The following is a 14,669-nucleotide window of genomic DNA, read 5'->3' as shown; positions in this document are numbered from 1 at the left end:
GACATTTATGCAAGTACAGTACTATGTTTGTAGAATTGATTTAGTATATTATGTGAAAGTAACCATAAGTAAATTACCTTAAAATCTTCCTGTACACTGGATGAGGAAATTGCCTAACATATCACAATATGCCACCATGGCATATCTTCTTCCTCAAGCAAGACATAGCACACTCTGTGACATTAACTATACTATCAGCTATAGTAAAATCTAGGTCAACCCATTGCACAATCTGTAGCCCACATTGCCTTGGTTCCTCTTCATTCATTTTCTGTGAGGCTTCAGAAGGAGTTGGTCTTGTGGCTTTCCTTGTCTCACCACATTTTGCAGGAATGGACACTTGCTTTACACTCATCTACTTCATCATTCTACTGGGTAAGTGCTCTCCTTTCTAGTACCAGATATATAATGCAACTATTCCAGTAAAGTGACTGAACTATAGCTAAGGGAAGTCTGAGCAAACTTAAATATTTAACAGTGTTTGTATTGTATAGTAATATGGTGTGGGGAAGGTGGAACTTTATTTGTGCTGTAAAAAAATGTAGGCTTCCTGTTTTTAAGAAAAGTCTCCATAGAAGATAAGAACAGGTGTATATTATTCAATGCAATTGTTAAATAATGTGTTCAGAGTATAAAGGGTAAGCATCATCAAAATATTTATAATCATTCTCAACATACAACAATTCACCTAACACCTAAAGTGAGCTATTTAGTTCCCACTTGTAGTAACTTGCAGCAACCTGTGCTATGCCAGAAAGAAAGAATGAGGTGTTCCATATGAATATATTAATAATGCGGATTGAATGAACTCTGTGTCATGGCGGCAGCTGTCCATTGTCCACTTTGGTCATTCAAAGTTTTCCAGAGTTGTAAGCTTGGGTAGTAAGTTGTTATTTTATTTGTTATTTAAGTAGCTGCTAAGTATGTTTCCAACATCAGTTATTTCAACACAGGTTACTGAAAATGAAAAAATACCCATACATATATAAATGTGTGTGTATGTATATATATATATATATATATATATATATATATGCACACACACACGTTACATTTATAGTCTCATACTTTCGCTTCTTAATGTCTTGGGCAATTGATTTCTGTTTACAGGTTTATGTTATACACAAATATATACAGTAATCTTTGAGTTCTGCTTCTTTGTGTGTTGGGGAATTGATTTTTATTTTTACAGATTTGGGTATAATGGGTACAATTGGAAAACCGCTACTTTGAGAGTAGCAAAAAAAAAGTCCAGCTTTGTCCATTTTCCACCTACAGCAGTCCTCAGGGCTCCCTAACAGTACAGGTTTTCTGGATCACATGTGACATAATTAGGACCACCTGTGGATCTGTTACAATGTGTCAGTCAGTAATGAATACACCTGTGCTCCAACAAGGGTCTGGGTTTGGGAAACCCTGGCCTACAGGTAAACATTTTTAACAGACACCCCTAGCCTGTTTTGCAGCTAGGTGATTTTGGGTGGGTCAGGTGTAATGATTCCTCCCATTGCCCAGCAACAACCACATTCTTATGCTGACAATAGCATATTGAACAGAAGGTTGAACAGCAGGTTCAAAGTAATTAAGGGGTGGTGGGTGCAAATTGTAGCTATTCGCAAACCAACAGCACAAAATGTAGAGGTTATTGATACGTAGATTTATTCCAGAGGAGTTCATAAAAGTAATATTTACTCTAATCCTTTTTTTTCCCATTTTACCTTTAGATCTGCTGTGATTTACACTAGACAAATACAAAGATATGAATGTATAAAAATATTCTCTTATCTCGTATTTTTATTTTTTATGATGATCATAATTAGACTGCTTGGGCATGCTGACACTTGTAGAACTACAAGCACCAGCATGCTAGTGGCTACCGCATGTTCTTGTAGCCACTGGCATGCTGGTGCTAGGAGCTTTGGGAACTACAAGCACCAAAATTCCCTGGCAACCATAAAACTACCTAATATACATAAGAAGACACACACTGAATGTTGTGATATTATAACAAAAAAAATAAGCCCCAAAATCCGTAATTTAGCTCCTTATTACTCTCATAAGTGCATTGGGAATCTTTTTTCTTCAGCCCTTAAGTAGTTCAAGTGGAATAAAATAGAAAACCATAAGAGAACAATGAGCACTACAAATGAATTAACTTAAACAAGGTATTTGGAGGAGTGTTTATTTTAATTGCAATACTAAATCATTCAAGGTGTGTGTTCCCCCAAGGAGCTGGTTCCTTGGGGGAAGGGGTGTATGCTTTTTGCAGGCCCGATTTCCATGGGGAATTCCTCCCCATACTGAACAGGCTGGGCTTGATAGGGGGACTCTACTATTATATTGTGTCCAGCCCAGCCTGGCATAGCCTGGTGCTGCTTGTCCCTGCTGCAGGGGAACTGCACTCATTGTCACCCTGCTTTAGCTGTAACCAGCCCAGGCTGTAGCAATGGTATGTGAACTCTTGCCTTTGACTTATTCAGTAGAAGACTGCAAATGTTGCTTAATTTTGCGCAAGTAAAGTGAATTTTCAGCTCTTTGCTTAGGATGGCCATGATGCACTTAATTTGGTCCTATGGTCAGATATTCTTTGTTTGTCTATTATCTACTGTAGGAACATTCCACATTAGATGATTTATTACACCTTAATGCAATATCACGGCAAGATGTAGCTACCACACATACATAAATTATCTTTTTTCTTCCATCTTCTGCAACAGTATAGTGACACATTTAAGTTGATTTGATGATCTGTTAGTGCTATCATGTTTGTTTGATGTATCATTTTATATTCCTTTTGTGTCTCAGTCAGAGAACTAAAACTCGCAACTCAGTCAATTTCTTGCAATATTCATAAAATGTACATATTTTTATTATTTATCAGGTGTATCAGACTTGTGCCTGGCAAAGGATACCACTGTGTATTCTGGACACCTAGGGGAAACACTGACAATTGTTTGCCCGTACCAAAATGCCGAACGCTGGGGGAAAAAAATATGGTGCAAAGAGGATCATGTTGGTTTTTGTCAGCCTGTCGTCAGTGCTCATAGATATTGGCAGTCATTTGTGAAGAGAACAAATGGGAACACTGACATCTCTGACAATAAGCAAGACTATATTTTCACAATCAACATAACTAACTTGCAAAAAAACGATACTGGTATGTACCAGTGCAAGACAGCCACTTTTGGGGATGTCAGCATTCTACAGAGGATCCAAGTGCAGGTGCTTGAAGGTCACTTACATGGAAATATTTCAGAATTGGAAAAAGTGCAGTACAGCATCTCTGGGTAAGAAACATTTTCAAGATTTCATTTTTATTTGCAACTTAATGTATTGTATCTTTGAGATTGAATCTTCATGGCATTACCTGCAATTCATTCTTGTTATATGTGTTCCATATTTAAAGGTTGCAATCTGAATCACAGATCCCTTTAACGTTGGTCATTCTTGGGAGCAGCCTCTTGTTATGCAAATTACTGATGATGGGACTGATCTGTAGCTGGTGGAAAAGCCAACAGACAAGAAAGTAAGAAATGGAGGCAAAACATAGGAACTTTGGATTTTTATTTCACCTAAGTGTTACAAGCCCTTGCTGGTACTGTAACCTATTCAATATGTAAGCAATTAGTGGCCTGTATTGCCACTAGTGAATATATCAGTAGAGGACACTTTTGACAATGTTACACAAAAGACTTGCCAATATTTATTAAGCTCTTTAAAATCCAGAGTTTTACAACATTTTTTAGTGGAGCTTTGTGTCTGTCCGAATTCTCATTTTTCTTTTATCCGTCTCTCTCTTACAGTGTGAATGAAGACTCATGTGCCATTCCTTCATCTGGGGAGCTGTTATCTGCTGGAACTCAGGCTGATGAATGTTTTCTCCCCTGTGCCAGAGAGGAAACTACTACTTGTCCACAGTATATTAATTATGTTTCCATGGGACATCTAACCCAGACATATTGACAGCAATGACCAACATATTTGCATTATAACTGGTTGTTTACAGATGAAATAGGACAGTATTAATGTGCGATGTAACCAAATATGTACATAATATAAGTGACTTAACAGAAATGCATTAATTTACACTGTTTGTTCTGAATGTAAGAGGCAGCAGAAACATGTTATATGACATGATGAACTGGAGGTGTTGGTGTATAATAATATAGTCTATTAGTTGTCTGAGCTCACTAAATTGTGTAACAAACAATATGAAATGTATCATTTCCTGATGTTGCATATTGCAAAATGGTACAGCTGCTCTGTAGTTTGATGGATAAGAGCATTTAACCGCTGACTGTGGCAAGCAGCTGAATGACCAGCAAGTTACATGGTATCTATCTTGCCTCCTCGTGATCTTTCCCACTTTAAAAATGTTGAATCAGCACCACAATGTGTCTGACTCACAACCACAACATGCAGATGTAGACAAAGACAAAAATAAACAAAGCTCCACACAAATACAACAACGATCATCCTTTAATGGATTCAATGTAGCACACAAGAAAGAGGAAGATCATTACCAGAGGTTGTAAAAGCTAATAAATAATATAAATAAAAAATAATACAAAAACATGTATGAATAGCTGAATGGTCTTAAACATGTTAGTATAGCTAGCATTTATATATGTTAAACTTAATTTGCCATTTCTCTACTTGTCATTCAGTCTAAGGAGTATATTTACTAAACTGCAGGTTTGAAAAAGTGGAGATGTTGTCTATAGCAACCAATCAGATTCTAGCTGTCATTTTGTAGAATATACTAAATAAATGATAACTAGAATCTGATTGGTTGTTATAGGCAACATCTCCACTTGTTCAAATCCAAAGTTTAGTAAACATACCCCTAAATCTTTTTTGTAGCAAGTAACTTACTCCTTGTGGCACCTAATAACATTAGTTTTATTAGTTTTATGTATGTATGTATGTATGTATGTATACATACCTTCCATCATAGTCCTAGTACTCTAATCCACTAAGAATAACTTGAGAAAATGAAATTAAAATGTGAAATGTTTGAAATGGGAAGACTACATGGACAATACCAGGAACAATTAAGATTTTTAAAAGTCAAAATATATATTTTTTTTCTCCAATCAGCAAAAATTTTGCCAGCGATTTGTGCCAGGAGAAACATCATCCATGAAGCTTGCAGCCTGATGCCTAAAATGTTACATGGTCATGGTTATGCAAAATAGCCTGTGTGGCTTTATATGGGATCTGTCTTTTATATTTTTTTAAACATATCCTTAAATGCCAGCTTTAGTATGTAAAGAGGCCAGGATTGACGGAAGCAATGTCATTGACTGCACATGTGCACTGTTCAGAAAGGAGGGTAAAAATGCATCAGTTATAGTGGTTTTATCACAGGTCTAAACCTATTTGACATATAAACCCTTCACACTTGATTCAATGATCATGTAACCTCTGCACAGCTTTCAAATTAATAACTGGTTTTCCAGTGCCTCCACCATGAGCCATGATGTTAATTATTCCGTGTGATAGACTTAAGTACAGGCCTGGCTAACCTGTGGCTCTCAAGGTGCTGTAAAACTACAAGCCCCAGCATGCTTTGCCATTAGCTAGCCAGCTAATAGCTTGCAGGACATGCTAGGAGTTTTAGTTTCACAACAGCTAGAGAGCCACAGGTTGAGCAGGCATGCCTTAGTATATTACCACTGTTTTGTTAATATAGTTGTAAATCAGTTCATCAGGACACTGAAGCATGGGTGGGCACTGCTGAGCTCTTTATTCAGCCATTTGCAGACTCCAGGTACATTGCACACTGCCCACACCCACTTCCCAGCATTCCCCATGGTCTTAGGGACCATCACTAAAGATTCAAGCTTAAACATATAAGGGAGTGTCTCCAAACATTAAGCATATCTAATGCAATAACATCACATCTTCTTTTCTTTAAAGATAAGCCCTGTATCCTTCAGTATAACAATTCAACGATATAACATTAAGAACATCATCTAACACGTTTCAATGAGTCTCTCAGGTCTGCGTATTTCTCTTATGGGTCTTTCACACAAAGTCTGTGTTTCGTCAACCATGTTGGACCTTTCTTCCATCATGGTTTGTTCACCATTATCAAGTCCATCATACATGTCAGATGAAGGGTATTCTTCAGTCGTGTTGCCATCACTATGGTTGGGTTGAGATCTTAAATCGACCCGATTTCTTCTTACTTCTGTTCCACGATCTGTACGTACAATATAAGATCTTGGTGCTACTTGTGCTTGCACAATACCTTTCTGCATCCAAATGCCTTTCTCATGATCTCGGAGACGGACTTGGTCACCTGATCTTAGATCAGATAAGCTTTTTGCTCGCCTATCATGGTACAGTTTCTGTTTCTCCTGTTGACGTACCTTACTCAGTCTCACCAATGCTGAGTTATGCGTATTAAGCAGTTCATCACTTATCGGAAGATTTGCTCTAATCCTCCTTCCCATCAGCATTTGTGCAGGAGAGAGTCCATTCTGTAGAGGTGTACTGCGGTAGATTAAAAGACTTTTGTAGAAATCTTCTTTGCCGTCTTGTGCTTTTTTCATTAGACTCTTTACAGTTTTTACTGAACTTTCCACCAACCCATTTGACTGTGGATAGTGGGGACTCGATGTTGCATGGACAAATTCCCACTCTTCAGCAAATTGTCTAAATTCAGCGCTTGAAAACTGAAGTCCATTGTCAGTGAACACTTCCATAGGAACACCATGCCTTGCAAAAGATTGACTTCATGCAACTGATTACGGCTTTACTAGTAGTTGTAGGTAGAGTCTGCACCTCAGGGTAATTAGAATAATAATCGGTCACGACAATGTGCGTTTTTCCAATACAATCAAACAAATCTGCGCCTACCTTCTGGTATGGTCTCTCTGGCACTGCATGAGGACTCAGTGGCTCGACTTGTTGCTTTGGTCTGTACATAAGACACAGTTCACATGTAGCTGTTGTCTGTGCTATGTCCTGGTTCATTCTTGCCCAATACATCACTTCACACGCCCTCCGTTTACATTTCTCTTCTCCTAAGTGGCCTTCATGTATCTTGCACAGCATAATTTTTCTTAGTCATGCAGGTATAATAATTCTATTGCCTTTGTAAATAATACCATTGACAACCGTAAGGTCAGTGCAGTCAAATTAGATATCTGCAGTCAGATGTAACCAGGGCCGCCAAAAGGAATTTGGGGCCCCGGTACAGCAGATTTCCCCTCCACACATGGTAGGAGAAGGGATGTGTGCTGGAATGCGTGGCGGTGCTGTCGAAGGGGTGTGGCCACATAGTGATGTGGGCGTGACCAACATGGGCTGCACCTCTTTAGACATGACATATTATGAATTAAAATGGTGTTGCTGTCACCTACCTGTTATTGCAGCTTTCACAACGCGGTACTGGATTCTTGTATAGATCCTGGAATGTTGGGACCTGTTTGGAAAATGTATAGGTACATGAGTATATAATTATATAGCAAGCAAAATATGTATGATAAAATAATCACATATATCTATATATTTAAAAATGATCAGATAATGAAACACAATTGTAAGTGTATGCCACCCCCACAAACACATCATAAACCCCCCAGATTCATTTCAAACCCACCCCAGAAACATCACAACCCCACCCCAGACACATCACAATCCCCATAGACACATCACAACCCCCCCCCCCCCCTCCCCAGCCCAGCATACTTACCTTATCTGTGCTGGCACTCCTCAGTGTATAATTGCTGCAGGCAGAGCTGGAATTCCTCCTCCTTGGTCTGCAGGCTGCTGGGACAGCCCCCGTCCCTCCATGAAAAAAAAGTAATTTAAAAAAATGAATTACCAGGGTGCGGGTTCAGGGCCCTCCAGGTAGGCCCAGGTCCTGGTAATTTGTACCCCCCGTTTTGGCACCCCTGGATATAACCCATCATAGGTAGAATTTATGATATACCTAGACTTATGCAACCCATAGTGCAATTAAAACACTTTGTCACAAAGCCATCTGGAAAGTGGAATAAAATCACTACAAAAGTGGAAGGGGGAGCCACATGCACCTATTTTTTCCCTCGCTTCAAGCAGATCAGTGTGAAGAGGGACAAAAATCCCATATTTCCCTATAGTTAGAAAAAGTCCTGAGTGTGCCAGACAGTTGGACCACTATTGAGATAGTTGGCAGACAATCTCTCTCCTGCCCAGGGCTGGCACTGGCATTTGCATAGCTTCACATGCTGACAATTTGTACATGCACAGTGATGCCTTGTGAAGAACTATTCAGAGCAGGGACACAGAAGTAGGGGAGAAGGCACCCATGCTGCATTTTTTTTATGGCACGAGTGGGCTGGCAGGGCGCCCTGGTATGTGCAGCTCCCCTCTGCCATGCTTAACATGTTCTGCCGATCCTGCTTCCTCCTGTGCCTGCAGCTTTCGCTACCTGCTGGTGACTTAAGCTCAAGTGCTCCTTTGCCAGATAATGAAATGTTTGAACCCTGATTGGAAAAGAGATAGATACAATGCACCTCCTGGAAAGCCGAGCAACTAATAAACACTCAATAGCATTCACATTTAACAAATATGCCCTTTTTCTCCTAATCACTCCCCAAAATTGCTTTATTGGCAACCCATGACATCAATAAATACCCTCCACATGCACATACCCTGTGTTTGCGTGGGTTTCCTCCGGGTGCTCCGGTTTCCTCCCACACTCCAAAAACATACTGGTAGGTTAATTGGCTGCTATCAAAAAATTGACCCTAGTCTCTACCTGTCTGTCTGTATGTATATGTCTATGTGTGTGAGTGTGTGCCTATATTAGGGAATTTAGACTGTAAGCTCCAATGGGGCAGGGACTGATGTGAATGAGTTCTCTGTACAGCGCTGCGGAATTAGTGGCGCTATATAAATAAATGATGATGATGATGATGATGATGGTCAGAAAATGTTGTGGAAGCATTCTGATAGATATATTGATAACCATCTAAACAACTCTTTCTGAAATAGATTAGCAAAGCGATTAACAACACTGGTCTTGAACATATTGAAATAATATTTTGCAAATAAAGTCATTTTGACAAGGGTCACAGAGGAGAGATTATTCATATTAGTTATTGTTTTATCATCATCATTTATTTATATAGCGCCAACATATTATATTATACAAACATAGTAAACTAATAAACAAACTGGGTTAAACAGACAAAGAGGTGAGAAGACCCTGCTCGCAAGCTTACAATCTATGACCTTTATGGGTGTTCTATCCCGCTGCTAAGCTTACTGACAATTGCTAAAAAAATTATATTGACCAATTGCATCTGTGTTCGATGATTAACTGAAACTGCAGACTGTATCACAACTGTCATACCTCCCAGTTTTCCCGGGGTGAGACAGGCCTGAATTCAGGGGACTATCTTGTCGTCACACCTGCCAGCATCTTTCTCTCAAATGCTGGGAAGTATGTCTCTGAGATGTCTACCCTAAGTGTAAATATAGGATGTAATTTACGAAGTGTGAAATGTCCGCTGTGCAGTGCAGGGCCAGCTTTGAAGACCTTGTGGCTCAATCACCACAAATGCTCTTATATTTTCACCAAGGGACATGGGTTTGCGAGAAGTTTGCGCCAGATGAGTGGAGAAGTTAGACAGAGTGAAGGCGTTCCTATCTAAGTTCAGAAGTACATCATTAATGCATCTATGCTGGTCCCCCACATCGATTCATACTGATACACCAACATTAATAATAGATTCACAACAATCCTACAGCATTAATATCCCAATATCATCCCATCTCAATAACATCCCATCCCAATAACATCCCAATATCATCCCATCCCAATAACATCCCATTATCAATGCTTTCAGAATTGTACCCCAACACCACTGTTTCACAGAATCAGAAAGTAGAACTACATAGGTAGGTACATAGATAAACATTTGTTTGAAACTGAAATCTGGTTCGCTCTGGAGACATGTTTGTTAATTACTTACTTTGGGCAAATGCAGTAGAACAGTTTGAAGGGTGAATACTAGGGATGTGCACCGGCGACTTTTGAGGTCTCGTGTTTTGTGTTTTGGATCCGGATTTTCGTTATTTTTGAGGTTCGGATTTGTCTCGCAAAACACTTGACGAAAGGTCTCGGTTCGGATTTAAGGTATTGGATTCGGATTTTTTTTGAAAAAAACATAAAAAGTTTAAAAATCAAGTTTTTGGGCTTATTTTCACTCCTAGGCTATTATTAACCTCAATAACATTCAATAACAAGCATTTCCACTAATTTACAGTGTATTCTGAACACCTCACAATATAGTTATTAGTCCAAAACGTTGCAACAAGGTATCTTTCTGGACTGCGTAGAGGAGTGGGTCACCACAATATATATTAAAAACCCTGAACTTTTATGATTCGCACCAATAAATGTACCTGGACTGCGTAGAGGAGTGGGTCACCACAATATATCTTAAAAACCCTGAACTTTTATGATTCGCACCAATAAATGTACCTGGACTGCGTAGAGGAGTGGGTCACCACAATATATTAAAAACCCTGAACTTTTATGATTCGCACCAATAATTGTACCTGGACTGCGTAGAGGAGTGGGTCACCACAATATAAATTAAAAACCCTGAACTTTTATGAATCACACCAATAATTGTACCTGGACTGCGTAGAGGAGTGGGTCACCACAATATATTAAAAACCCTGAACTTTTATGATTCGCACCAATAATTGTACCTGGACTGCGTAGAGGAGTGGGTCACCACAATATCTTAAAAACCCTGAACTTTTATGATTCGCACCAATAATTGTACCTGGACTGCGTAGAGGAGTGGGTCACCACAATATCTTAAAAACCCTGAACTTTTATGATTCGCACCAATAATTGTACCTGGACTGCGTAGAGGAGTGGGCACTGGGCACCACAATAAAATATATAAAAAACCTTCAACAGATCTGCATTACACTACACATACGGCTGCTCCTCCATCCTCTCCATCATATACATGTTGGAGTTTTAGCGTGTGACAACCTCTTGTTTTTGATAATGTCAGTGCATTTTGAATATTTTTCAATTTGCCCCACACCACTGAATGTACTTTATCTATGATACGCAATACGCATCTATCTATCTTGAATGCGTAGTGTGGTGGCCCCGGTACACAATTTGGTACCGAGGCCACAATATAATTAAAAAAGCCTCCACGTGTCTGAATTCCACCAAACAAGTATCTGGACTGCATAGTGGGGTGGCCCCGGTACCCAATTTGATACCGGGGCCACAATACCTCCTCCAAACATGGTACAGACAATTCGTCATTGAGATCCCAGACAGACAGGGTCAAAGTGTTATTGTTTGACTTTGTAAACCCAAAAAACTGTCCCTGTTGCACATAGTCGTGCAATGAAGACTGACTTTTTCATTTAAAGGCACGATCTTTCAAGTGTAGTGTTTGTAAGTCTAAGTCATATTATACTTTTGGTAAAATTGGTTTATTTTGTTCCTCTTTATGGTAATTAATTAGTAATAGAATTAAAGTATGAAATAGAATTAAAGTATGAAATAGAATTAAAGTATGAAATAGAATTAAAGTATGAAATAGAGTGGTATAGAGTTGTAGTGTGGTATAGATAGAGTGGTCCACACAATATAATAATAAAACCCTCAACTGGTCTGAATTCCACCAAACAAGTATCTGGACTGCGTAGTGTGGTGGCCCCGGTACACAATTTTGTACCGAGGCCACAATATAATTAAAAAATTGGGCATCAACTGTCACCGTTGTTTAATATCTGATACACCTAAATATGGACTGCACAGTGGAGTGGCCCCGGTAGTAAATTTGGTGCCGGGGCAACAATACCTCCATCAACCCTCTAAATCCCACTCCACTGATGGCGGACACCGGGCGCACGTCTAACACCAACATTGCAGTTACAGCCGCAGTTATACGCTTTGCAATAGGGTGACTACTATCGTATTTTGTGGTCATGGCAAACGACTGTTGGACGGTCAATTGTTTTGTGAAAGACTTAGCGGTCTTACGACTTCCCCTCTGGGAAGATGACCGACTAACAGCAGCAACAGCAGCAGTGGCAGTAGTAGGCGTACCGCTGCAGGATTCCTCGGATGAATCCCGTATTGAGGAGGACTCAGTCTGGCTGCTGACTTGGGCTGCAGGACTGAATCTGATGGAGAGTGTGGAGGAAGTTGACGAGGAGGGTGTTGCTGGTGTGTATCCAACTGGACCACGGGATTTAGGTGTCCCTGTACCGATGAGGGTCCTAGCCCCAGTTCCTGAACTAACCACTGAACTATGAAGGTTATTCAGGTGACGTATAAGGGAGGATGTTCCTAGGTGGGCAAGATCCTTACCCCTGCTTATTTGAGCTTTACATAAGCTACATATGGCCATACATTGGTTGTCTGGATTTGGATAAAAATAACTCCAGACCGAAGAGGTGCATTTTTTGGTCTTCTGACCAGGCATGACGATGGGCTTTTTCATCATGGACATCAGCTTTTTCCCCCCCTGGTGCCTCATTTACAATAACCACATCACCATCCTCATCATCAAGTTCCTCCACAGCGCCAGCTACATCATCAATAGCCTCCTCCCGAGCCACCTCTTCCCGTACAGTGATGGGAAGGTCAGGCTTGACAACCACCAACACCCTTGGACTCGCCTTGGGGATTTGTGATAATTTCTCTTTAGAAGGCAGAGTTGTTTGCTGTTTTGTTGCTGACAGCATAACTCTCTTCAATTTTTTGTAGGGGGGGGGAGGAGGAGGAGGGCTAAGATCCGTGGGTGAAGCTGAACCACTAGTCATGAACACGGGCCAGGGCCTAAGCCGTTCCTTGCCACTCCGTGTCGTAAATGGCATATTGGCAACTTTACGTTTCTCCTCAGATGATTTAAAGTTTCTCTTTTTGCTACTTTTTCTTAACTTGGGCTTTTTGGATTTTACATGCCCGGTACTACGAGATTGGGCATCGGGCTTGGAAGACGACGTTGATGGCATTTCATCGTCTATGTCATGACTAGTGGCAGCAGCTTCAGCATTAGGAGGAAGTGGGTCTTGATCTTTCCCTACTTTATCCTCCAAATTTTTGGTCTCCATTATATGTAGCACAAGATACTGCAGAATGTGTGAACTTGGTAATATTGCAGTACCAATGGACTTATACTGCTGGATTGGTTTTGCAAATTTGGTTATAATTATTATATTTATTTATTAATTTTTTACTTTTTTATTTTTTTTTACTTTTTTTTATTTTTTAAAAACTTGGGAATAATGGGGAAATAACTATGCCCTTAGAAGCACAGAGCACAGGACACAGCACCACTGGACTGAACAGGACACGGCACAGGACCCAGCAGCACTACGGAACTCAGCAGGACAGAGCACAGGACACAGCACCACTGGACTGATACTGCAGAATGTGTGAACTTGGTAATATTGCAGTACCAATGGACTTATACTGCTGGATTGGTTTTGCACATTTGGTTATAATTATATATATTTTTTTTAATTTCTAATTTTTTATTTTTTTTTACTTTTTTTTTATTTTTTAAAAACTTGGGAATAATGGGGAAATAACTATGCCCTTAGAAGCACAGAGCACAGGACACAGCACCACTGGACTGAACAGGACACAGCACAGGACCCAGCAGCACCACTGACCTCAGAAGGACAGAGCACAGCACACAGCACCACTGGACTGATACTGCAGAACACAGCACAGCACAGCACAGCACAGCACTGCACAGCACAGCACTAAACAGCACAGAACTAAACAGCACAGAACTAAACAGCACAGAACTAAACAGCACAGAACTAAACAGCACAGAACTAAACAGCACAGAGGACCACCTAACACACCCTCCCTCTACCCTGATCAATGCCCGAGTGAAGATGGCGGCAACTAGCGGGGAATTTATAGGATCTGAGTATCGCGAGATCCGACAACGGGATTATGAGTCAGAGCCTTAGTTTCACTTTTGAATTTGGCGCCAATACCCGGATCTGTCTCGGATCCGACTCGGATCCGCAACGTTCGGGTGGGCTCGGATTTCATAAATCCGAGTGCGCTCATCCCTAGTGAATACCCATTATTTCCTACTGAAAGAAGGGTACAACCAGGAAGCCGAACACTCCACAGAGAAATACTTTATTAGAAAAGAAACTGACTGTATAAGATTCCGTAGACGACCTTGCTTGGTAAATTAAGGAAATTCATTTTTGGAGGTTTTATTTATATTGTTAGATGGTATAATCTTTAGTCCATCTTTGAATATTGCAAACAGGCTAAATTCAGGTAAGTGTCAAGAAAATGATTATATCTAGACTGGAGGAAACAAAACTATCCTGTGTCCTAACAAAGATGTAATCTTTACATGCCCAATATAAAGAATATAAAGAATCATAACTTGTACCAGTGGAAAAAATATATTTTATTTCTTTTATTAGTCTCCTGAGAAAATACGTTACATTTCAATAAGATCTCCGCTAGCCACCTAATTGATACTGATCAAGGTATATAGACCTTAAATGGGTAAAATACTTTATATTTCAGCATATGTAAATGAATTCAATGCGGTTGTGCTATATCAGACCTATTTTGTGCACTGGAGTATCCATTATGACAAACTATTTCCTCTCTGTGGTTATCAGCTACTTCCAAA

At 39.9% G+C, this 14,669-nt stretch overlaps 1 protein-coding gene across 1 annotated transcript; it reads left to right on the top strand.

Annotated features, from left to right (window-relative positions):
• Positions 1–256: 256 nt before the first annotated feature.
• Positions 257–4,141, top strand: LOC142140354 (triggering receptor expressed on myeloid cells 2-like). Its single transcript, XM_075198132.1, has 4 exons — positions 257–375; positions 2,882–3,287; positions 3,407–3,526; positions 3,804–4,141. The coding sequence occupies exons 1-4, from the start codon at positions 333–335 to the stop codon at positions 3,961–3,963; spliced, it is 729 nt and encodes a 242-aa protein (XP_075054233.1). The 5' UTR covers positions 257–332; the 3' UTR covers positions 3,964–4,141.
• The last annotated feature ends 10,528 nt before the right edge of the window (positions 4,142–14,669 follow it).

Source organism: Mixophyes fleayi, chromosome 2 (genome assembly GCF_038048845.1).
Source record: "Mixophyes fleayi isolate aMixFle1 chromosome 2, aMixFle1.hap1, whole genome shotgun sequence".
Classification (NCBI taxonomy): domain Eukaryota; kingdom Metazoa; phylum Chordata; class Amphibia; order Anura; family Limnodynastidae; genus Mixophyes; species Mixophyes fleayi.
This window is presented reverse-complemented; position numbering and strand designations above follow the sequence as displayed.

What these genes read in the sequence shown, in the direction of transcription:
- LOC142140354 (XM_075198132.1), top strand. Translation starts at nt 333, where the DNA reads ATGGACACTTGCTTTACACTCATCTACTTCATCATTCTACTGG. An exon ending in CTACTTCATCATTCTACTGG is followed by an intron (nt 376 to 2,881) that starts GTAAGTGCTCTC and finishes ATTATTTATCAG; the next exon opens with GTGTATCAGACTTGTGCCTG. An exon ending in GTGCAGTACAGCATCTCTGG is followed by an intron (nt 3,288 to 3,406) that starts GTAAGAAACATT and finishes CCATATTTAAAG; the next exon opens with GTTGCAATCTGAATCACAGA.